Genomic DNA, 24,265 nt, shown 5'->3' with positions numbered 1-24,265 from the left:
GATTTGAAGCCAGGTTCTCACTTCCAAAACCAATGTCGCCTGCGTCTGCCTCCTAAGGGGTCTGTTCGGGATTTTAATGAAGAAAAGTGAGTCCTCACCTGTGCAGCCCCAGCACTCCACCCAGCAATCCCACTGTGGACTTGGAAGAAGTCATAGGCAGAACAAGGGTCCCCCATCTAGTGATAACCCTTTGTGCTAGTAAAGACCTGGCTTCAAAGTGGGTGCCGGCCAATCAGTGAGCCGTGGAAAAAGGAACACAAGAGAGGTGAGAGCCTTCTCTCCTGGTGGGCTCCAGGTCACCCACTCTTTCTGCTGATCCTCAGGTGACCCTGCCCCTCCTGGCTGCTCTTGTCCAGGTGTTCTCTGTCTCCTCCCTGTCCTAGGTCTGATTAGGCCAGGTGTGATGGGCCTGTCTTCTCCCTAGCATCAGCCCTTCCTGGGTTGACGTGTCCCATTGCTCATGAGTCCCTGACCCTCACATGTTTTTTAGAAGACCTGCTATCTACTAAGCCACCTCCCTCCTCCATCTTCCCACCTTTTCCTAATCTCTCTTGTTTCCAATGACTGCCCTCCATTCCAGTCAAACTGGCCTGCAGGCTCTTCCCCCGTGCCTAGCATTCCATCCCCCACCCCCACATCTGGAACACACTCCCCTTTCAACTCCCCCTCCACAGAACTCCTGGCTTCCGTGGAAGCATCTTCAGGGGGCATCTTCCTACGGGAGGCCTTTCCTACTTCCCTCCAGTTCAGGCTCTCACTCCTCTGTCTCTCTCCCTCCCTCCCCCCTCCTCTGTCTCTCTCTTTCTCTCTCCCCCTCCCTCCCCCTGTTATTTTGTTACTTAGTGATACTTTGTACATGCTTATGCACTCGCTGTTTACCCCAGTAGACTATAACCTCCTTGAGAGCAGAGCCAATCTGTTTTTTGACTTAGTATGCCAGCCTGGTACACTTGTGAACCTAATAAATGTTGGTTGGATGGAATGGAGTCTTCTAATTGCGAATTTGTTGGGGGGGGGGGATTTAAATCCATAGACACAGAAAACATTTATGAAGTGTTTACTGTGTGCTAGACATGTATTAAGTTAGAAACACAAGCGAGCAAGATAGTCTCTGCCCTCAAGCAGCTTATATACTAATGAGGAAAAACATACAAAGGAGGCACAGAAATTTTATCTTCCATTAAAAACTGTACACACCATATAAAAGACTGCTCCAATTATTAGCAATAAGAGGAATGGAAAACAAACAATTTGAAGGCTTCACCTAACAGCAAATTGCCAAAGACGACAGAAGATGGAAAGTCAGTGTTAGAGGGGTAGGGGAAAGACAGGCACACGAATACACTGTATTTTGGGGTGGGGGTACAATGAATGAAGTATATCTATCCAAAAGAGACTTTTATTGACATTTTTATTGTTTTTATATCTCCTGCATTTCCTCCAATGTTCCCTTTCCTCCTCCCAGAGAGCCATCCCTAATAATAAACAATTTTTCTAAATGATGAAGAGAAACTCAGCAAAAAGTCAACATATGGAAAAAAAAATCAGACTTTCTCTGCAATGTTCTACACCCATGAACCCCCACCTCAACAAAGGAGTAGAGGCAATGTCTTCTTCTCTCTCTTCTCTGGGGCCAGCCATACGTGTTCTTTATCATTCCACAACCTTCAATTTTGACGGTTTTGTGGCTGTTTTTCCTATTCCTGTTGTTGTTGTCATTCTGTCTTCCTGGTTCTGATGATTTCCCTCTGCATCAGTTCATATAAATCCTTCTATGCTTCTCCATTTTCATGGTTTCTTATAGCACAGCAATATTCCTTTATATTCACGCACCACAATTTGCTTAGCCACTCTCCAACTGATGGGCACCTACTTTGTTTCCCACAAAAAGGGCTGCTATAAATATTTGGGGTCTATGGAGCCTCTTTTTATCACTGACCCCCTTTGAGGTATATATGCCAAGCACACTGATACACTCACTGTTTGTGGAGCTGCAAATTGATCCAACCATTTTGGAAAGCAATTTGGATTTAAGCAAAGTGATGCTAGAGATGCCACTCCTAGGCATCTTTTCCAAGGGAGTTAGTGATAAAAAGAAAGGCTCCACAGACCCCAAAATATTTACAGCCAACCTTTTTGTGGTAGCAAAGAATTGGAGACAGAGTACACGTCCATCAACTGCAGAACGGCCGAGCAAATTCTGGCAGCTGATTATAATTACAGCACAGTACTATGCTGTAAGAACTTGAAAACGGAAGCCTGGGAAAATTTATATGAACAAGTGCAAAGCAAAGCAAGCAGAATCAGAAGATAACAGATAAACAATGAAGTCGTCATGGAAGAGAGGACAAGAGCAATATAAGAACCAAAAATTAACGCTGAGAATTGATGAGGCCAAAGCTGACCCCAAAGAGGAGAGATGCCAAGGGAGCTCCCTACCTTCTCTGCGGAGGCAAGGGGCTCCGGGTGGGGAACACGGGTGCCTCGCACTCAGTTCATGCCTTGACTAGTTTTACTGAGTTGTTGTGGTCTTTTTTCTTTTTTATTATAAGGGATGGCTTATACAGTGGGAAATAGAGGTGAGGTTAGAGAAATTAGATTAACTCATCGCAGTAGAATCAGCCCATCAAAATGCTTTTGGATCTCAACTGTATTATGCCTGCTGGCTAAAACTGAAAGCATACCGCTTTCGTGGTCATTCGAGGATGTGTTCAGAGTGGCAAAAGAAGGGAGCCGCCTGCCTCAGACATTGCCGGCTGGGGCTGAACAAAGCCGCAACATGCTGCCTCTCGTTTCGGCTTCACACTGTAAACACGTGTTTTTTTTGCCATCTGTCCAAGGCCATGGTTTGGGGTTTTGGGTTTGTGTTGTTGGTATTTTTGTGGGTTCTTTGGTTGGTGACTTTGCTGTTTAAAATAGTACTGCTTTGATCAGCCTGTGAAGTTACCTTGTCAGGAGAGGAAATGACTTTTCGGGAAGAAGGAAGCCCTGCTGGCCCTTTGGGATCAGCCTTTCTTTCTCTGAAGGTTCACTCATCATTCCTTGGATAACAGGTTCCAGCGAGTTGCCAGGAAGACTGTGTACTCTGCTGGGTTTTTTTCTGACAATTGGTCCGTCTGTCCCCCTCTGGCCTCTCCCGTGCCTTCTTGGTGGCTTGCTCCAGCCCTTCCGATGCCTACTTCATATCCTCCAACCCTGCGACAAGTCTCCACTCTTTTCCATCTTTCCAAAATCAGAGAGTGGCCTGGCAGTCACACGTACCAGTGTTTTCGGTACTAAGCAGAGACTTAAGTGAGTCTGGGCCTGGTAGCCTGATCTCCTTTGGGGCAGCTAGCCCCAGCCTCCTGGTCCCTGTCCAGAGCTGTATCTCCCCCAGTTCCCTCCTTCCCAAGTAGAGGAAGTTACTCTGCGGTGCTAATGCTCCACCTCGTGCCATCCAGCCATCCCTGGGTGGTTGGAGCTTCCATCAAAGCCATGTCCAAAGCCCAGGCTCCAAATCTTTCTTGACCTTTTTAAAACCTTTAGCCAATTCACACATCCCTTAGGGCTCTGCCAAGGTTAACATTTGTATTTCATCGGGTTCTGGCAATGTCGGAATTTAAGACTCTAATGGGGGGAGTTCTAGGTTCCGAATCAGCAGGGAAGGGCTTGTTGAGCCCCTCACAACATGCACTCGGTTAGCCCCCAGCAAGCAGGGACCACATTCCCGCAGTCTGGGGGATGCCCAGGGAGGACTCTCGTAACTCATTCACGGTACAGAGGGAGAGTGGTTTGGCCAGCCTCCCCAGGTTCAACAGAGAAGGGGCCCTGCCCAGCTACACCCAGAGTTCCACATGGGACCAGACAAAAAAGTACGCCAACAGCTGATAGCAGGGTGGAGGTGCAGGGTGCTGAGAGGGTCAGGCTGAGCTAGGCTGGGGAGCAGAGTGGGTGCTAATCATTATTTGCCAGTGATGGAGCCCTGCCCCACCCTCACCACCTGCCTGGGATTCCTGTGGGCTTGGGATCAGATGACACCCCCTCGGGCAGGGAACTGCAAGCCACTGGCTCACCCACTCCCACAAGTCTCCCTAGCGCTGTCCAACCAAACAAGAGTCCCTTGTTCTGTCCTCCTCTGGCCAGTCTCACACTTTCCAAGGGCATGCTCCAGGGTGCCATCACGAGCGGCCACAGGACCCTGCTTGGGGTATCCTTCCCCCCCAGCAACAGAGCATAGGGATCAGCTGCCATCACTCCGACTTGCCTCCTATCAACCCAACTCTGGGCACTAACCCAGAAGATGACACTGATACTCACTTCTTAGGCCCCTAATACGTGCCTGGCCACCTGTGCTTGCAACCTCAAGGAAGAATGAATCCCGAAACTTTGCTCAATCCCTCCAGTGTAGTCACGGAACACGACCACACGTGAGGCAGAGAACAATATACATCAGTGTCTAACAAACAGAAAGACTGTGGTGTAAGCATGGCTTGTAAGTTACAGAAAGGGGAAAAAAATCAACGTGGGCTGGAGTAAGTCAGGGAAGGCTTCCTGGAGGTAGTAGGAGTCAGAATGACATCACTTAGCCACCGGGACATTCCTCCTTCACCAGGGAACATAGAAAAGCAACCTCCTCTTTCCTCTTGCTGTCAATCACAGAATCATAGGTCTAGAGCTGGAAGGAAACACCCTAACTGACAGACAATGAGGAAGCCATAGACCAGAGAATGAATCGCTTAAAGTCATACCAGTGATGAGGGCCTTTGCTTCCAAGCCACCTGTTCACACAGTGAACAGAGCTGGGTGGGACCCCAAAGGGTCACAGGTCAAAGCTGTGCATAAACCTCTCTAGACAGTAACTTTGCCACTTTCTTTGAGATCAGTGAAGGATTCTTCATGGAAAGCAGGTTTTTTTCTTCACAGAACAGAAATCTTCTTTCTGCTTTGGCTCCTCCTAGGCACCTGGGCTAGCTGGCTCTCTGTATGCTCTCCCAAACACTCAGGTGTTTTCTCGTGCCTGGAATGTCGTGGTTAACACAGGAATGGCGCCTTTCCTCCTGCAGCCATTCCAGGGCTTCACCAGAAGCATCCCTGGGAGTCAAAAGCAGACAGCTGGTCTCCCACCCCCACCTACTCCAACACAGGAAACCCTGATCAACCATCCCTGGAAGCTGGCAGATGGCCCACCTCAGCAAGTGACTGATGACCCACATCCCGGGCCAGGCCCACGACCAGCCTCTGCTGGTACGTCCTTCTTTGATAGTCACTATGTTACTCTGTCTATACCCAGGTACTCGGGCACGGCAACTGAAACCTCAGCCCTGGGAGGAAGTCGCAGAAACCTTTCTCCCACATAACTAAGGAGTTGGGACACCAACATATTTGCCCAAGTCCCAAGACACTGACTCCAATGACCTGAGGGTTTCCAGTTTGGGTTGGTAGCTGACAAGAGCCATGTTCTTGAAAGAAGTGGCTGATTCCGGATCCAAGATCCACCCTCCCCACCCCCAATTCCTGTTCCACACAACTAAGACCAGATGTCAAGGCTGCTGACTTTATTAGTTTTAAAAAACTCTTTACAATGGCAGTGAATGTCCTTCTGCCAAAGTTATCCAAATGGCATAAAAGACCAAAAGTGGGGACTTAGGGGGTGAGGAAGCCACTCCAGAGACCCACCCAGGAAAGCTAATAACTATCGCCACTGTAATTTACGGGACAGGAGGCATGCTGAGGTGTGGACAGGGAGGCTTGAGTCACAATGATGTTGGACAGGGGAAGGTGTCCCAGGTGGGGGCGGCAGCAAAAATCTTTCCTTTTATTGGGAGGTGGGAAGGGGAGGGAGGGACGGGATTTCCCACTGGAGGGTGCTAAATGTGAAGACCCATGGGAGGGGACAAGGGGGGCCGGCCCCCAGGCACGGGGCTCACAAGAAGGCATCGCACCATTCTCGAAGGCAGCCAAAGCAATCCCGAGACTGCTTGGCATTAGCCCCACAGGTGTCTTTGAGCCACTCCCGGAAGAGATCTTCATCTTTTTTCAGCACCAGGAACTGGCCCAGAACCACATAGGCCTGTAAGAGAGACAGAGAAAGAGATGGGACGCAAGCTCTGTGTTCTGGTGGGACTCTTTCAATGTTCTCAACAGAGCCAAGGAGAGAGGGGCCAGTCAGAGACCAGGCTGGTGGCCTCTCCTAGGGGCACCCAGGAACAAGGGGCAGTCTAGTCCCACGTGAAATCCTAGGCACCTCCTTCCACCTCCCGGAGCGGTTCTGATCCCTTCCCGTTTAAAGGGCTGATCTCGGCATCCCGGGTGAGCTATCTGTGCCCTCCTCCTCTACTCGGCTGCGAGATGCCTTAATGTGGTCCAGTAACAATGGCTTTAAGGTTTGCAAAACGAGGAAACTGAGGCTCAAAAGACGAACGAATGGACACCCATCTCAAAGCCTCCCCCCACACACACGCCAGGGCCTCCTCAGAACCGTTCTTCGGGAGCTGCACGCTTGCACGCGCTGGTGCACACACTCGTGGTCCTGCAGCGGCGACCTCTGCCCTCAGTACGCCAGGGCGCACAGCCGCCGGCCGCGCTCCCTGGGCCTCAGTTTCCCCTTCTGTAACGCGAGGGCGCCGGACCTTGTCAAAGCCCTTGTCCTCGAGCTTCTTGCCCAGCACTTCTCCGATGCCCGCCAGGCTCCCCACGGGCTTCTCCCCCATGGGTTCGGCCACGAAGTCGCGGTGCTTCTGGGAGGTCGTCATGGCTCTTCACCACAGACCTAGGGGCGGACCACGGACAGGAGCCGCTAGCCTCCACCCCGCCCCGCTGGGAGAAGGATCCAGGGGCGGGGGCAGAGGCGGGAGCACCCAGGCCCGCGCAGGCCCCGCCCCCCCGCACGTGGTCGCCTTCCTGGGCCGCCGGCCCTAACCACGTGGCCCCGCCCCCTCACAGGCCCCGCCCCCTCGTGCCCCCGTCTGCCGCCCCCCCCCCCACGTTCCTTGGCTCGGGGGAGGGGGGGTCACCACACCCGCCCGGCCCTCCCTCGACTCGCCCCACCCCTGCCCACGACCCTGGCGCCCGCCAGCCGCGCGCGCGCCCACCGGCTCCGGCTCCAGCTTCAGTAACGGTCACACTCCCACCAACCAGCCTCTCCCGCCGCTACCTCAACCCCGCACGACGCGTGCCGGCTTCCGCTTCCAGGTTGTCAAAGTCGTTTCCGGGTCAAGGGCAATTTGAAGGGAGGCGGGAAGGAGGGAAGGAGGGGGAGAGGGGAGGGAGACGAGCAGTGACCATAGAGACGGGCGCATGCGCTCCTGCGGCGGAAGCGTGCCTCGGCACGGTTACCATGGAGATGGCGGGCGCTCCGCCATTCCTTCTCTATGGCCAGACCTCCGGCCGCGCTCCTCCCGGCGCGGGGCGTGGGGCGGAGGACGTGGGGCGGAGGGTGGTCCGCACTCGCGCGGCGTCTGCGGAGGGTGCCCACTCAGCCCACGACGGGGCCGGCGGCGGCGGAACTAAAGTGCCGGGGTCTGCGCTGCCTACCGGGGGAAGAGTTAGCCGGGGACGCCGAGCCCTCCCCACCCCTCACCTCCCCGGGGGAGCACCGGAAGCGCGGTCTCCGGAAGTCCTCGGCTTGGGCTGGCGCGGTCTGTCCGAGGCGGCGGCCAGCAGGAAGGTAAGTGGGAGAAGGGCCGATGGCGTCAATTCGAGTGGGCTCCGTGGAGGCGGCGGTGCTGGAGCCCAGGCCAGCCCGCCGTCTCCTGATTTTGGGCAGCGAGAGCTTCCATCGGTGGCCGGAGAAGGGCTCGCTCCCCCCACTCCACCCCCAGCAGTGTAGGGCCAGCGGGACCCAGGCCCTCATCACCTCTCCCCTCGACTACCCCAAAGGCACCCGGTTCACGCCCGTGCCTCAGCTTCCTCATTTGCAAAACGAGAGGCTGGGTTGGGGGAGGGGGCGTGTGTGTGTGTGTGTGTGTGTATATGTGTGTGACCCTGGCCCGGTCACTGACCTCTGTTGGGGGGGGGCTCCGTCTTGACCTCTGCAGCCCCAGACCCAGCATGTCTCAGGCCACCAAGCGGAAGCACGTGGTGCAGGAGGTGCTGGGGGAGCACATGGTGCCCTCGGACCAGCAGCAGATCGTGAGGGTGAGCCCCCCCCCGGCCCCACCCCACCCCCCCAGTCCTGTCCCCGTGCCCCTCCCCCCAACAACACGCTCTCTGTCTTGGGCAGGTCTTAGGGACCCCTGGCAACAACCTGCATGAGGTGGAGACCGCGCAGGGGCAGCGCTTCCTGGCCAGCATGCCCTCCAAGTACCGTAAGAACATCTGGATCAAGAGAGGTAAGGGCGGGCAGGAGCAGCCCGGGCCGCCTGGCCCCGAGTCTGGCTGCCGCCTCACTGGGGGCCTCTCCTGCAGGTGACTATCTCATCGTGGACCCCATCGAGGAGGGGGAGAAGGTGAAGGCCGAGATCTCCTTCGTGCTCTGCAAGGACCACGTCCGCTCCCTACAGAAGGAGGGTCTCTGGTAGGGGCTGCCTGGGTCCTGGGGGGAGGGGCCTACCTGGCCAGCTACCCCCACCCCCTGCTAATCCTTTCCTTTATTCAGGCCTGAAGCCTTCTCTGAGGTAGCCGAGAAACAGACCAACAGCAGGAACAGGTGAGGGCGTGGGAATCCCCCAGAGGAGAGCCCACCTATGTGCTGGGCTCCTCCCCTTCCGTTTACCAAACTAGAAAGGCAGACCGAATGTCCGCCAGGGGCCAGCACTGCCCTGTTGCCGAGCCTCCCTTTTTTCAGGCGTAAGTGGGAGGATGGTTCTTGAGCAGCACAGAGAAGCAAGCTGCTCCGACTTCTGCTTCCCCCACTTTGAAATCCAGAAGTGCTTAGGTTCTGGGGGTGGGGGGGTGTTCCGGGAGCCTCTCTCACTGATCATCCTCCTCCCTGCAGACCGCCTCAGCCAGAACTCCCAGGAGAAGCCCAGTCTTCGGGAGACAACAGTTCTGAAGACGATTCGGACCTCTTTGTCAACACGAATCGAATACAGTACCAGGAGAGCGAGGAGGAGAGTGAAGAAGAGGCCTGAGACTCCAACCTCCCTTCCAACTGGAAGCCTTGTCTACACCCTGACCCCACCTCCATGGACATAAATGGGGCTGCTCTGTGGATCCACCCCTGGCTGGGGATGAGGCAGGGCTCCCATCTGGACTCCTGCTCTTCTCTGTAAGAGGTTAAACCCCTGGAGGGTTGAGAGAGAGCCGTGGTTGACTTGTACCAGTGTGCCTAGTAAAGTAACTCTGACTTTGACATCTCGCTCCAGCGGAAAGGAGGGACCAAAAACATGGCTGGGTGGGGGCTGGCCATGGTGCTGACCAGCCACTGGGGGCATTTCAGAATGGGCCCCAGCAGAGGCAATACCTAATCCCATCCCCACCCCACAGGAGGAAATGAAATCATAATTTAAACAAGGGAGGAAAAAATAGGAGGGAACTTTATTTAATATTAAAGGACTGGGGAAATGGGATGTCTTCACTTTGTGATGGTGTTCCTGTGGAAAGAAGAGAGCGGAGATAAAGGAGGGAAGCAGACACAGGTGCCCCCTAGTCCCTGTATCTCTTCCCCCTCCCCCCCAAGGCCCCATCCCCTGCTCACGCGTTCATGCTCTTGCCGCTGCCACTGAGCACAATGTATGGGGTCTTCTGGGCTTTCTGTTTTTCTTGGAGCAAGGCCACTGTGCCCAGAGGGGTGTCGCTGGAGCTCATCTTCTTCAAGAGCTGTAGAAGGGGAACCCCTTGAGCTCAGCAGCCATAGTTTGCAAACCCTTGAAAGCCACCCCCACCCCCCCAGGCCTGCTTGGCCACTCACAGCTTCCTCATCAAGCTTCTTCATCCGCCGCTCAGTCTTCATTTTGCCTGAACCCTTTCCATGGAATCGGTGGGACAGTTGCCGGAAGGCCTGGGCAGAAAGGTCAGTCAGGGATTACTTGGAACAACACAGATCTGCACCAGATACTCGACAAATACAGCCATTTCTGCTTTGGGGAAGCGAAACCCTAGGCAGAGGAGTTGACTCAAAAAAGCAGTGTTAAGTCAAAAACCCTGGGAACATGGGAAAGCCTCTTTGGGCCTCCGTAGTGTGAACTGTAAGGAGGAGGCCTCTGAGGTGACTTTTGGATGAGAGGTTGGCTGGTAGTTTCAGGAAAAGAAGGGGAGATGGATGGGGAAGAAAAGGGAAAGGATGCTAGAAACTTGAGGTTGGGAGAATGAAATCCTAGTGACAGATGAGGGGACATAGAGCCCAACGGGCAGCTTGCCAAAAGAAATCTGGAGTAATGGGGGATGAGAGGCATTCTGCAGGGAATGGTCCTTTATACAGAGGACACACAACGTTCCATGTTAAAAGAGGAGCAGAGAGAGAGGGAGGAGGATGAGACGTCAAGCAAGGTTTAGAGTCTGAATGATGAAGACTTGATGGGAGAAAGAGAAGCCGGGGAAGGAGGCAAGTGCTGACCTTCAGAGTCAGGAGAGGCGGCCTCGGATACTTGGCTAAAATGAAGATGGCTGAAGTCCCCCAGTGGAGCCCTTGGCAAACCTCCAAGCACTCAATGCGTGCCACCTGAAGACTGGGTTACAGCTAGGAATGGGGTTCCCTCCAAGGAGGGCAGGGCCAGTACCTGAGGTAGCAACACCTGGTGAGAGTCTGGCCCCCTCGGAGACATCTTACTATCCATCCTGCTGGTCCCAGGCTTGAAGCATCCCAAGGATTCCCGCAGGGACAGAAGGGCAGCAGGGAGCCTCGCTAGACAATGGGATCCTTGTCAAGAAACGGGGGGTGGGGGGGGGGGATGGCGCCAGGCCAAAGGTCAGTGTTTACTGCGACTGACCTGAAGGCTTTGTGTTCCTGAGAAGACAACCTGCACTTCTGGGCCAGGCAAGGCCAGGGCTTCTGACTGAAGATGGCCTGTCCTCTTCTGTCTGCCAGACCAGGCGCTCCAGAGCCTGGCCGGTGGGGGCACACCATCTCACAGGAAAGACCAGGGTCTTGGGCACATATACACACAAGTGTATAAGGGTACATGGAGCCTGCCCAGATGGGTGCAGGACTATTGTGACCCTGTTGGGGAGCAGGAGAGGGAGGACTGGCAAGGGAGAGCACTGCGTGCTAGCCCCAACTAGGACAGCAAGAGCCAGGGATGGGAAATGACCATCCCAGCACATCTCTTGGAATCCTTGATGGCAGAAACAGTCATCAATCTGAGGCCTCCTTTAATGCTAACTTCTTCCACACGGAAGAAATAACTGACCAACAAGGAAGAACTGAGGGCTGAACCTTGGGAAGAAGTGGCCAGTCCATCCCATCCTTGAAGGATACCTGAGACACTAGATTTGGGAAAGGTGAGTTGGAAGGTCTTCTCCAGAGGTAGGCGAATTCACAAGAACCACATTATTGTGATAGCCAAAGAGAAAAACGCCAAGAAGGCTGAGGTGCACAGAACTCAAATGAGCAGCTGACTTTCATCAAATGTAGAGAAGATGGAAGGCAGGGGAGCAAGAAACTAACAGAAGAGGGGCACAGCCTTGAAGCGCAGCATCAGTGCTGACGAGAGCCAGGAGGGGGCTTTGGGGGGCTGGAACGGGAATAAGACAAAGATACGAGAAGGGAAAAGGGCACGGCTCAGAGGACTGGAAGACAGGAAGAAATCTGGGGAAGGAAGGACTACATAACACTTCATCTGCTTTTTCCTCTGGGAAGGGGAGTATTTGGACTAGGCAGAACAGAACAAAAATGAATTTTTCACCTGGCCCAGGAGAACTGCACCCCTCACCCCCACCCTACAGGACAGGCCAGGGAGCGCAACTGATTCCTGGCACAACTGTGCCAGGTGGGACATGATCACTAACAGCCAAAACGGCGTTATCAAGGTAGACTGGGCCGGGCCAGACCAGCCTGCTCTCCGTTCATGAGACACAGGCACTGTGGACTGTAAGATATCAGAGGCTGGCTACTTCAAAACTGGTTCGGGGCAGCTAGGTGGCGCAACAGATAAGAGCACCAGCCCTGGATTCAGGAGGACCTGAGTTCAAATCCGGCCTCAGACACATAACATTTACTAGCTGTGTGACCCTGGGCAAGTCACTTAATCCCCATGGCCCAACCAAAAAAAAAAACAGAAACAAAACAAGCAAAACTGGTTCAATGACCAGAAACAAAGTGGAGCCACTGACGGGTCCATGTCTGATGAGTGCCTCAGGGCGCTGGCCTTCAACATCTTCATCAGTGACTGGGCTGAAGGCCCAGAGGGCCTGCTCACTCCAACGGGCAGGTGAGACAAAGGTGAGGGAGACAGCTAATAAGCTGGATGACAGAACGGGGCCCCAAAGGCTCGAGCAGACCACGGCACTGGGCCCCACCTGAGGACGTTCATTCCTCAGACAGCTCATCTTCCAAGCCCAGCTTCAAAAGTACCTAACTGGGAGAGGCTGAGTCGGCCAGGTCTGAGAACCACGGGTCCTGAGCTCTGAGAGACCCTGAAGGCCGGTCACCTATGGCTTAAAGTAACATAGGGATCATGCAGATAGTCATGGGAGGAGGCAGGGTGGGTATTTAACCCAGATTTCTTAGACTTCCAGTGCCAGGCTGCCCGCCCCCAAAACACGGGACTTAAAAGAGCTGGGGGAGTGGGGCACGTTTAGTGCCATGTGAGCTCACCACGACTGACCGATGTGAAATGTCAGCAAGAAAAGCAAATGACTGCCTGGGCTGCACTGAGAAGCCCCAGTGCAGCCCAGGGTTTCAAGGGGCGGGCTCACTGCTGTCCTTGGCCCTGCCAGACAACCTCTGGAGGAATGTGGGTGCTTCCGGGCACAACATTATTAGGAAAACCCCGGTGGCAAGGGGACCAAAAACCACACCGTGCAAGGACGTCTTAGGAATCCCTGCCAACATCCATAAGGACCATACGAGGAGGGCTATATTTGTTCCGGGCCCCCAAAGGCAGAACCAGGAGCCGTGAGGAGAAGCTCAAGAACAGTGAGAGGCATGTAAAAGGGGAGCCAATCCCTCAGGAAGTAGGGCTCTGGGCTTGGATGCAGGCTCAGCCTGACCAGAGCACCGCCCCAAGGGGTCCCTGCTCCCCTACCTCCTTGGGCGTCAGCTTCCTCCCCGTCTCATCCACATACTCGATCTTGACATCGGGCTTGTAGCCGTCTTTCTCCTTGAAATCCTGCGTGAAGCCGCGATACTCTTCCCGCCGACTGTACTTGTCATCGATGGCCCTGTGGTGGACGGCACAAAGGCGGCCCCTCAGAAGACTGGCCCCCGCCCATCTGTGAAGGGCCAAAGCCCCGCCGCCAGGGGCTCCCTGCCCCACTCACATCTTGTCCTCGATGCAGTACACGGCAGAAGGCAGAGACTTGTTGGGGGCCTTCACTCGAGCCACCTTCTGCACCGTCGTCTCCAGTAACCCTGAGGAAGAGAACCTTCTCAGGAACGCCCCGACCCGGGCCCCCCTCCCTCGGATGTCCCGTGGGGCTCCCGAGCCTCCTCGGTTACCTTTGTTCTGACACAAGAGCAGGGCGGCGGCCAGCCCCCTGTTCACTATGGGCTCCTCGTCCAGAATGGTGGTAGAAGCAGCTGAGAACTAGGGCGAGTGGGAAGCAGGGCGCCTTTGTCAACAGTCAGCTCACCAGACTGCATTCCTCCCCGAACCCATGACCCTCTCTGCCTGTCCTCCCCGGCCCTTTCTCGCCTCCTCACATCCTGCTGCTGCTTCTCCTCATCCAAGTTGACGGTGCTCCAGCCAATATTCTCCTCGCCATCAGACTCTGAGCCACCGTTGGCAGATCTTTCCTCATCTCGCTCAAAGTCCTGGTGGGAAAAAACAGGCCACTGGCTACCCAGCGTCCAGCCCCGTTTTCCAGCGCCAGCTCCCGGCCAGGAGGGCACGACTCCGGCCCCCAGCCTTCCGTGCCTTGCCCCGTCCTAACAGGACCCACCATGAGCTCTTCTTGGTCCTCCCGGTTGCCGGCCAGGCCGTAAGTGGGGATCTCCCCCAGGGTGCGGCAGAACTCCGAGGTGGCGTTGAACACAATCGCCCCTTTCCGCTCAGGGTCTTCGTCCTCTTCCCGGCTCCGTCGTGTCTCCAGCTTCTTGACGATCTCAATCACCTATGGGGAGATGGGGGTGTTTAGCCTAGAGAGGAGAAGATCTCGAGCAGAAGGAAGGGTGCCGAGTGGAGAGAGAGCAGCACACCACACCCCGCCGGGGCCCTCCGATGCTCACCTTCTCCCCGCTGTCGCGGAGCTGCTGCAGCTGCCTCAGCCGCCGACCCTTTTCCAGCTGCTTCTGTAGCTCTGCCTCCACTTCGTCCTCCTCCAAGATCTCGGGAGAGCCCGGGCCCTGGGCTCCCCCCTCTTCTGGGGGACAGACACAGGCCCAGTTTGAGCCTCGCCCACCAGGCTCCGCAGCCCTCTCTGCCACCCCGCACTGCTCCTTCGGCTCCCAGTGTCACCTGACCAAGCCAACATCGCCCCTCACCATCATCGCTGATGTCCATGTTTTCTACTCGGGTGTCATCGGACTGGGGGAGCTGGGATGGGACCTCCCTCTCCTGCTCTCCAGGGGCTTCCTCCTCAGCCTCAGGGACTCGGCGACGGCCCCTCCCCCGCAACCTGCGGGAAGCAGAGAGTACTGAGTGCAGGCGGTCCCCGCCCCCCCAGTCCCTGCCCCAGTCCCGGCAGTGCCCACTTACCTGGAGCCAAAGTCTCCCTCACTCGTCTCATTGCCAAGAGGAAGCAGATCATCGGCTCGAACCATGACCTCCTTCTCCTTCTTTCGGATTTTCCTCACCCTCCGTTTTGTCTTTTTGAAGGTTACCTGGGGCAGCGGGGCGGGGCAGGGAGGAGAGGCAGTCAGGCCTCAGTCTGACACCAGACTTTTGGGGTCTTTGTCCCTGCGCCCCCGGGGCCATCACTCTCTCTGGCCCTTTTCCACGGGCTCTCCTGCAGGAGGTCATCCGTCCAGTGAGCGGGAGCCCCTCATCTCCTGGGGCCGGCACTTCTGGATGGCTCCGATTCTCAAGCCCACCCTCGTCTCTTTGCATCCCCCCACTGCGACTCCTGCTTCTACCACCTCGAGATGAGTGGAAGGAGTCAGAACCTTATTCCCGGTGAAATTCCTTCAAACATCCGAAGCCCTGTCCCCTGCAGGGTCCTTCTTTTCTCCAACATCAGCATCCTTCCCTGCACTAGCTCAAGGTGCTCCCTCCGTTATCTTTCCTGCTTTCCTCTGGACACTCCCAGCTCACTGACATCCCCCTGTGGTACCCAGGGCCATGGGCACCTCTCTGTGCCTTCCTCCAAGCTCTGCCTAGTTAAATCCCATGGCACTCCTGAGCCACTCCCCCAGATCTCCTTTAAACGAATCCCTGTCCAGTGAGGCCACATCTGTCAGACACTTCCTTTACCTGTGCTCAACAGTCTGACCTGTTGAGATCCATTTGGATACTGGCCCTGGCATTTGGCTGGGGGTCATCTGGACTAAATCTAAGCCACAGACATCGAGGCCCCACGGGAGCTAACCTTCAAACCATGTGTGAGCACTTGACTGCGCTACAATCCCACCCGTGCCTCTCCACCTTTTCCACAAGACTAGCAAAGGTGAATAAAAACCAGGTAAACTACCTATGACATCCCTGAGCCCACTGTTAGAAACACTGGCAAAAAAAAAAAAGTAGCCTAGAACATAGGCCCTCTTCCCTTCCTGTACTGAGCCTCTCCCTGACCCAGTCCAGCCTCCGCTCTGCCACCAAAGTCCACTTCCCAAAATGCAACAGGTCTGACCACATGTGTCTGTCACACTCACACACTCACTCTCCTCACATTTTCCTCTCCAGGATCAAATACAAAATCCTCCCCTTGGCTTTCCCAGCCCTCCCTCACCTGGCCTTTCCAGTCTTTTTATATCCCACCCCACCCCCATGCTCTGGGATCCAGGGACACCAGCCTTACTGTTCCCCAAACGAGACCCTCATCTCCTGAGAATCGTACCTGGCCGCTCCCGAGCCTGAAAACTGTCCCCTGTCATCTCCATGTCCACTCTCCTTCCCTACTCCATCCTTCCCCTGCCCCTCACCCCCCAAAGGCTCTGGCCTGGACTCTCCTGTTCTCCTGACATTCTCTTTGGGCATCTCATCCCTCAGATGAGTCCAAGGATCCCCTCCAGCCTGATCACTCTCCCATCTACACCTCCAGCTAGCAGAGAGTGCCATGATGCCGTCCAGCCAACAACCCAATCCAGGGTGGGGAACCAGAGGCCTCGAGGCCACACGTGGTCCTTTAGGGTCTCAAGTGCAGCTCTTTGACTGAATCCAAACTTCCCAGAACAGATCCCCTCAATAAAAGGGTTTGTTCTGTAAAACTTGGATGCCATTCCCCGCCCCCGACCCAATCCAATCCATCAAAAACTATTGCTCCAGATGCTGCCATCCTCTCGGCCTCTAGGCTTGGTACCAAGCACTGTGGACTCTTCCCTCTCCCATCCGTAGCCAGTCTTTAAATCTTCTCTCTGGGATCTCCAGCGCAGCCCCAAATGTTTCCCGTCCACCTGTTGCCACGTTGGTTTGGGCCCTTTGTTCTTATGGACAACCACCCTGCCCTCCTACCATTCTGTCTGCTCTTTCCTCCTCCCATCCTTCTTTCACAGTGCTGTCAAACTCCTATTGCCAAGGCAGACACCTGTCCATGCACTTCCCAGTACTCCTTTGGGGCTTCCTCAGCAGGTGTGGAGGTCCTGACCCCAGGATACCATCCCATCCTGATTTCATGACACTGGCCTTCTCCCATTTAGGCCCATTTGCTAGAGGACAGATGTAGCCTCCCTATCCCAGAGTGGGCCTTTCCTTGTTACTGCTACAGCTCCATTCAGAACCATTCAAAGCTGAGACCTCCCAGGTCCCTCCTTATAAAGCCCACCCCCACCCCCAAAAGTCTCCTCCTTCCTCACATTCTCCCGGGATACTATATCCTCCCTGAGCAGACACACCTGGGGCCCTCTGAGGGTTCTACCAGTGGCTCACTCACAGGCAGAACAAGGGATGCTGAGACCTGCGTGAGGTCGTATCATGGCACTGGCAGCAGCCCCCTCCCCGCCAGAGGTCTGTCGCTGTCCCTCTTTTCTTCTCACCCCCATCAGGCTCTGGATGCCTTCATCCATTTATCCCTGCTGGAGACTCACCATCTCCTGTGGGGTGAGGTACTCTGAGGCAAGCCGGGGTCCAGCCATTGTCAGGGACTGAGCCTGCTGCCTCAGGTTGGCCCGGATTTCCTCCAGCTCCCGTTCTCGGGCTCCATCAGCTGTCCCACTGCGATCGAGTCGGAACGAGTGTGGTCGCTCTCCTTCTAGCTCCTCGTCGTACTTGGCCAGAATGGACCGAGGCTTAAACTGTGGAGGGTAGCAGTCAGCCCCATCTCCACCTCCAAGTCCCTGTCCTCCTTTCCCACTTGACGGGCTCTCTGAGCCCTGCCCCCTCCTTCAGTCACTCCCTACAAACCACAGCCATGTCGTCCACACTCTCGTCCTCGGCATAGGGGCGATAATCCGGCTTCTTTTTCCGAAGTTCCACATTCTTTTCCGCCCGTTCTTTGTCAAGGAGGTTCACGTTGACCAGCACGTCCTCCTCCTCCTGCAGCACACCTATGGGGAGAGGTGGCCGTGGTCACCCAGGCCCCAGACTCATAGTCTAACACTGCCGTCCCTTTCTCCCCAGCAGTCCTGCACAGAAGCCCAGAGGCTCTGATCAGACTCCTCCTAACCTGGCCATACCTTTGTCCTTCAGGGTAAGGATCATGGTCTCCCCCTCCCGGAAGGAGTCGATGGTGTGCTCCACAGTCAGCCCCTGCAGGTCCCGGGCACTGTACTGGTCCTAGAGCAGACACACAAAGGCAGCATCGGTGGCCCCCCGTACAACTCGGGAGCTGCTGGGGATGCCCAGGGCCCATCTATCTGGGAAATTCTCCCCTCCCAGGCAGGAGTGTCAAACACTCCTGCAACCCCAGCCCTTCCCTGCAGCTCACCTTCCGCCTCTGTCCAAACTCCTCTTCCACCAGGCTGCTCACTCCAAACTCTTGGTCCATTTCCTCCAACAGCTTGGCCTATGGGACAGGATGGGTGGGAGGACAATGTGCAGGCTTCCAGGAATTCAGTGCGATAAGACAGCATTTAGAGGGGATAAAGGACAGACATGGACACACACACATGCATGAGGAACACGAAGGTCTGGACAGGTAGATGTTCCAGGAGCCAGCCCCCAACGAGTGGAGGAGGCAAAGCAAAGAGCATCTCCAGGAAGCCAGAGGCCTCACCTCCCACCAGCCCTCGGGAGGGAGCTGGCCTGACCCAGCAGTCCCACAACTCGGGCCTCCTGAGGCTCTCTCCCCCCCCTTCCCAGGCCAGGTTCTCACCCTCTTCTCAGCCAAATCCTTCTCTTTCTGGAGCCGACGGCTCTTCTCAATCCACGCGGCTGTGTCATCTAGCCACGGATCATCATCCCCCAGGGTCTTAATCTTCCTAAGGAAGGAGAAACATGGAAAAGAAGGCTCCAATCCATTGTACAGGTCCCCTCCTGCTGCCAAACATCCCTGTTTTAAGGTCTACCTCTGCTCCTGCCTCACAATCCACCCTGGATGTCTATGCATCCATCCATCTATCTGTGCATGTGCCTGCCCACCTGCCTGCCTGCCCCCGGGGCTTTCTCCACTCACCCCAGCTTCTGGTTGAGAAGCCGCTTCTCCTTGGCTGCTGCCAGCTTCTCACGAAGTTCCTCACGCTGCCGCAAGGCCATCGGGTTAATCACGTCGGCCAGCACCGGCTCCTCCTTGGTGCCTGCCGCCTCTGGAAGGAAAGGGCCCAGGGAGAGTGACCCCCTTTCCCTCCCTGTTCGAGCTTGGGGAATCACCTCCACCCACCAAGCTGCCTCACACAGATCTCTGCTCTCTCCAGACCAAGTGTTCACCTGATACATTCCCATGGCTTTTACAAATATCTTTACCCTGTCTCTCTGACAAACTAAAGATGCTCTAAGTACAGAGATGCTGTCTTAGGTTTTCTTTGTATCAGATAGCATAATGCTTCGCAAATCTTAAAGCATGACACAAATGCGTGCCATTATGATGACTCCCCCTGTAGTATCAACCACAGGTCAGCACACTCAGCTCTCAAGGCTAATACACCAATTTTGGGCTTTACTCTGTGCCCTCAATGCTCCTCCCAGACCCCCAAAATGCTCTCCCAGAGCCCTACTCAATATTTCTCAGTCAGCCCATCCCAGCACTCACCCTTCTTGATAGCATTGACCTCCAAAGGTTTGAGGCCCAACTTGGCTCGGAGTTTACTGAGAACAAAAAGAGAGAATTACAATTATGAGGCTATCAGGAAATACGGGGCAACTAAATTTTGGATGGACTAATGAGAAGAAAAGGGACTGGGGAGAGATGCTGCTCAACACTCATTTGGAAAGACCGGGAAAAAGGCTTCCTGGGGGCCGTTAGCAGAACGCCACTGGAAGAGGTCAGAGGAGGACATCGCTGAACCGGATAGTCCCAGCCAGTCACTCACTTGGTCTCCTCAATGCTGAGAGATGAGGCATCTCCAGAGCTGGCCTTGGAGCCGGTGGCTGGAACAAGAAGGAGAAGGGTAAGGACCACTCTACTGACCTTCGGTGCTGCTTTGAGGGCATCTTGACCAGGGTTCAAACAATTAAGATCTGGAATCCAAGATCGGGAAGCCCAGAGCTCAGCAGTTCTAAGTCCCAGAACACCACCTGACACAGACCCCCAAGGCTATGCTCACTCCCTGGCCTTTTCATCTTGCCTCCCTAGCCTTACCTGGGAAAAACTTCTTTAGCTCCAAAACCCAGCTATCCCCTTTCCTGGCATCAACACACCTTCCTCCAGTATCCTGGGAAGGCCCTTCCTTGTATTGGTTGGGAGAGGATAAATTGAGCGGAGGCTAGAAATGTTTCATTATCCCTCCAAACAAATCTAAGCCAATCTCGAGCCCAGGTAGGGAAGCATAAAACAGAGTTCTGGCCTGGGAACCAGAAGGCCTGCGATAAACAGCTAGACAGACCACTTAGAATCAAAGCATCTCCCACTTGGAAGGGATCTCCAGTCCAATCTATAACTAAGCAGGAATCCCAAGCAGACAAGCAGGCACAGAGGTGACTCCCACCACCGTGGCCCATGTCACTTTTGTTTCTCCCAGCCCTAATCCCCATGACCTCTGGCAAACCAATCTAATCTTTCCCAGCTCTGAAGTCTTCACGTGTAAAATAGTGCTAATAATATTCACGTTCTCTCTTCCTCTCATGGAGTTGCTGTAGAGGAAAACGTTTTGTAAATCTAAGGTACTTACATAAGAGCATGCTATTATTATTTGAATTCAAACCTTCCAATAGCTCCTGTCAGAAGGTGGAGTCAAGTGGAAGTTTATTTCTGTGGCGTATGAGGCCTTCATCCAGCTGGGAATGGCCCACTTCTCCGTCTTGTTCTTTCCTCACTCTATTCTCCAGCCAAACTGAACTGCTTGCCATTTCTGTACTGCTCTAGGCTCCCCAACCTTCGGATCCTTGGTGATTCCCAATACTTCTCCCTTCCTGAATTCCTGCTCACCCTTTAAAATCAACCTTAAATGTTCTATTTCTCTAAGAACACTTTCCTGGTCGCTGATAACCTTTTCCCCCTGACCTCACCTCCTGTTTATGCTTGTTGCATTCATCTAAGTTTTGGGTTTCATCCCCTAATGAACCGTGAGCTGCATGAGGGCAGGAGCTGTGTCTCAGCCGGGGTCCAGGCCAAGGTTTTAAGGTACAGAGTCAGAGCTGAAGAAACTCTGTGGAACTGGCCAAGCAGTAGAAACAGATGCAGATTTGGAATCAGATGAGGCGGCTTCCTGGTCAGGCTGGAAGGGATCTCTAACATCATCTAATGGAATTCTCTTATTTTGGTAAATCCCTCAGCTCCAGGATCACACACAAAACCGTGTCCCCTTCCACACATCTCTCCCCTGACACTGCCCCCCACCCCCAGGCCCACCTGCCTCCAGTCTCTCCCCATGCCAGCCCATCCTCCATTCAGCCACTGCCCTGATTTTCCTCCAGTGCAGGTCACCCCGTACTCAACCCTCTGCAGAGGCTCCCTGGTGCCTCTGCTTGGTACTCCAGTCCTCCACCCAGTGACACCCGCCTCCCACTGTCCCCAGGCCCGGACAGGCTCTGCCGCCTCCACCTTCCACAGGGAAGCCTTCCCTCCATCAGCGACTTCCTCTTTCTCCTGCACATAGCCTGTCTGTCCCCCCACTAGACTGTAAGCTCCTCGAGGGCAGGGCCTGCCTTTTTTGTACGGTGCCTGGCACACAGTAGGCATTTTGTTCACTGACTGACCCACTCGCTTTGCATCTGAGGAACGTGAAGCGCAGGGGCTTGAGCGAGGCCCCCCGAGTCACGCAGGTGGCAGCTGCGCTTCCCCAAGCCCCAGGATCGGCCACCTTGAACCAAAGATACAATTATGCCTTTGACAGTCACTTCTCCTCTCTGGCCTCAGTTTCCCCCCCTGTCAAACGCGGGGAAACGGAACAAACATTTGTGGATCTGGATAAACTCTAATTAGGGTCCCCACAGATCCTCGACTCAGTGGGGGAGGGGAAAGGTCTAGCGCAGAGCTCACACCGCCGCCGCCGCCCCCCCTCCACCTCCCCGCTTTCTTCCGCGCCTATTGAGAAGGGGGCAGGCTCCACCTCCGGGCGTTCATTGGCTCAGCCTCACTCCCGCCCCCTCAAACCCCGCCTTTCCATTGGCCATTCCCGGGCCCGGCCACGCCCCTCGGGCCTCGCGCTCACCAGCTTCGTAGCCGTCGTCGCGCTTCTCTCGCTTCACTCTCCGCTCCGCAGGCTCGGCCTGGCTGCGCTCGCGCCCGTGCGCGCTCCCGTTGCGGGCCTCGGTCTCGCCCCCGCGACGGCTGCTCCCCCTCTCAGCGCCGCGCTCCCGGCTGCGCTTGCGCCGCTCCCCGGCTCCGCCCCCGCCACTCCCGGTGCCGCCGCCCCCGCTGCGATGTTTGTGTTTCTTATGCTCGCGGTGCCGGGGGTGCCTGCTCGGCTGTGCCCGGGCCCGAACTCCCCGCTGCCCCCGCCCCGGCCCCCGCCGCCGCCTCCTTCTCCCCGCGGTGCTTCTTCGAGGAGCCCATGGCGGCTCCCCTCTCACCGAAACCCCGGCCGCCGTCACAGCCGGGCCCCGACGCAGAATGGGAGCTCTTCCGGGTTACGGGCCGCCCTTCGGCGACTATTGCCGGAAACCAATAGACTCCGTTTCCGTTGTGCTCTGGCCCGACGCCCGACGGGAAGGCAGGCCCGAGGCTTCTGGCGTCACTTCGTCACTGCGCTTTCGCCATCGTACCTCTTCTGGGGCTGCGCCCGCTTCCTTCCCCCTCCCCTGCTCCCCCTACACGTCCGGGCCGAAAGGCGCATGCGCCCGGCTGGTGGCTGCGGCTGCTGAAGATCTGGGGTGGGGGGGCCCGACCCCTCAGCCGGCGCTCTTTGTGTTTGTGAAAGATGGCAACTCGAAGGGCAGGAGGGGGTGCGCATGCGCAGCTCGGCGGGAGTGACACCTTCCACTTTGCCGTCGGTTCTGGATTACTCCTTGGCTCCTGCTTCTGCGCCCTGGCAGCCACTATGCGCCCCCCCCCCCCCCCCCGCCTTCTCCTGCGGGCCTCCGGGCGCACGCATTTCTGTAAATCCTCCCTAAAGGGCGCACCCATTAGGAAATGCCTAAGCCGAAACTGCCGTTGCTTCCTCAGGCGCGTGGTGGTCTGGGTGCAAAAAGCAGCCACGCGCAAGGGCCGGCTGCCCAGCGCAGGGAGCAGGGTCGCCAGAAGGCCGCGTGGCCGAGAGGGTCCTGGGTGAGAAGACAGCTGCTTTCGCAAAGCCAGCTCCAGGGGCGCGGGCGGGGGCGCAGCCCGAGTATGCCCGCGTCGTTCTGAGGAGCTACTGCCTGGTCATGCCAGGAGAGGCGCAGCCACAGAGGAAGGCCACTCACTGAGGCTCACTGTGCCCAGCAATGCCAACCTGCTTTCCGTGAGAATGGTCACAAAAAAGATAATTAAGATTTAACCCTGAAGTTAGTGAAAAGTCTGAATTATTTAAAACCCCGAGTTTCTGAAAATCAAAAAGTGGAAAATGAATATCCTATGGGGACTATTGACTTCAAATCAGAAGTTAAATCAATGTAGATTAATTGCTGGAATAGGGAGACCAAGAGAGCCAAGGAAGCTTTTTAGAAAGCATTAGACTTTGACTGCCAAACACAAAAGTCTAGCAAAGGCAATACGTGTTTAGAATATAAACTCGTTTGTAAAATCTTACAGAGGAAGATGAAGGATGATTGAGTAGAATTGTCTCAAGAAGCAGAGATAAGCAGTGGAGGGTAAAACCAGTCTAAAGAAAGTTTGGCAAGATTTCCAACTAAGCAAAGTCGTGCTGAGGGCGTTCGAAAATGAAAATGGAAAGAGACCACGGAGAGAGGGAAAATGGAAAAAATTCGCAAAAATGAATATAGCATTCCTTTACTCATCAGGGGGAGTGGAAGCATCGCTCTTGTCCCTCAGGTGCTTATGGAAGTAAAGACAGCACTAAAGAGAAAAAAGAGGGGAAAGGAACTGGATTGGATTGTGTGTATACATTGATCAAATATAGATGTGGGTGTACTTGTGCGTGTACACCCCCGTATATGTGTGTATGTGTACGTGTACACACACGTGTGGATAGAGAGAGGAGAGCTGTGGTGCAGGCCGTACAGTGGTAGGGGAATGGGAGGACTCATTCATATGGTATCCATAAAGCAAGGAAAGATGGCAAAGGCCAGTAACAAAGTCTGAGATTAGCTGAATAACAGTACACCAGCATGCTTACTGTCCCAGGTATTCAGTCTTCTTGAGGGTCATCTATATGACTCTTACAAATTGAGATCTTCCTCAGGGTTTTAGTAGCAAATAAGCAGACATTTTTACAAAATTTTTTATAAATTCATATCCAGCAATATATGTTTATCATCTTGCAACTGATGTGAAAGATATTGAGAGTATAAGATCCCATTGTGTGCAATGGCATTCCACTGGAATAAATGTCCCCCCCCCACTTTACAGGTGTTGTTTAACTAGGTGTGTCCTCTGTATATTAAGCTTATTAAAATTCCTCAGAAGATGTAAAATAATTATTCAGTGGCCCTCTGGTCAACAGTACCCAGTAAGGCACAAA

General features: G+C 55.0%; 3 protein-coding genes across 3 annotated transcripts; 1 reads left to right on the top strand and 2 right to left on the bottom strand.

Annotated features, from left to right (window-relative positions):
• Positions 1–5,519: 5,519 nt before the first annotated feature.
• Positions 5,520–7,174, bottom strand: BANF1 (barrier to autointegration nuclear assembly factor 1). Its single transcript, XM_020968149.2, has 3 exons — positions 7,071–7,174; positions 6,609–6,748; positions 5,520–6,049 (listed from the first exon to the last, which is right to left on the bottom strand). Exons 2-3 carry the CDS (start codon positions 6,729–6,731, stop codon positions 5,903–5,905), a joined length of 270 nt encoding a protein of 89 aa, XP_020823808.1. The 5' UTR covers positions 6,732–6,748; positions 7,071–7,174; the 3' UTR covers positions 5,520–5,902.
• Positions 7,175–7,369: 195 nt separating this feature from the next.
• EIF1AD (eukaryotic translation initiation factor 1A domain containing) lies at positions 7,370–9,271 on the top strand. Its single transcript, XM_020968145.2, has 6 exons — positions 7,370–7,645; positions 8,016–8,115; positions 8,201–8,309; positions 8,386–8,494; positions 8,576–8,626; positions 8,915–9,271. Exons 2-6 carry the CDS (start codon positions 8,029–8,031, stop codon positions 9,048–9,050), a joined length of 492 nt encoding a protein of 163 aa, XP_020823804.1. The 5' UTR covers positions 7,370–7,645; positions 8,016–8,028; the 3' UTR covers positions 9,051–9,271.
• Positions 9,272–9,437: 166 nt separating this feature from the next.
• On the bottom strand, positions 9,438–22,568 carry SART1 (spliceosome associated factor 1, recruiter of U4/U6.U5 tri-snRNP). Its single transcript, XM_020968138.2, is given in 21 exon segments — positions 9,438–9,512; positions 9,617–9,738; positions 9,830–9,919; positions 13,104–13,239; positions 13,339–13,429; positions 13,517–13,604; positions 13,721–13,831; positions 13,960–14,130; positions 14,246–14,379; positions 14,501–14,634; positions 14,715–14,839; positions 17,198–17,404; positions 17,514–17,656; positions 17,786–17,885; positions 18,037–18,114; positions 18,424–18,529; positions 18,724–18,853; positions 19,297–19,352; positions 19,577–19,634; positions 21,857–22,100; positions 22,102–22,568. Coding segments are annotated over 21 exon segments (2,442 nt in total). The 5' UTR covers positions 22,201–22,568; the 3' UTR covers positions 9,438–9,493.
• Between the last annotated feature and the right edge of the window lie 1,697 nt (positions 22,569–24,265).

This window comes from Phascolarctos cinereus, unplaced genomic scaffold, assembly GCF_003287225.1.
Source record: "Phascolarctos cinereus isolate Bilbo 61053 unplaced genomic scaffold, phaCin_HiC Scaffold_9;HRSCAF=440, whole genome shotgun sequence".
Classification (NCBI taxonomy): Eukaryota; Metazoa; Chordata; class Mammalia; order Diprotodontia; family Phascolarctidae; genus Phascolarctos; species Phascolarctos cinereus.
Note: the sequence above shows the minus strand (reverse complement) of the source record. Positions and strands in the feature narration are given on the sequence as shown.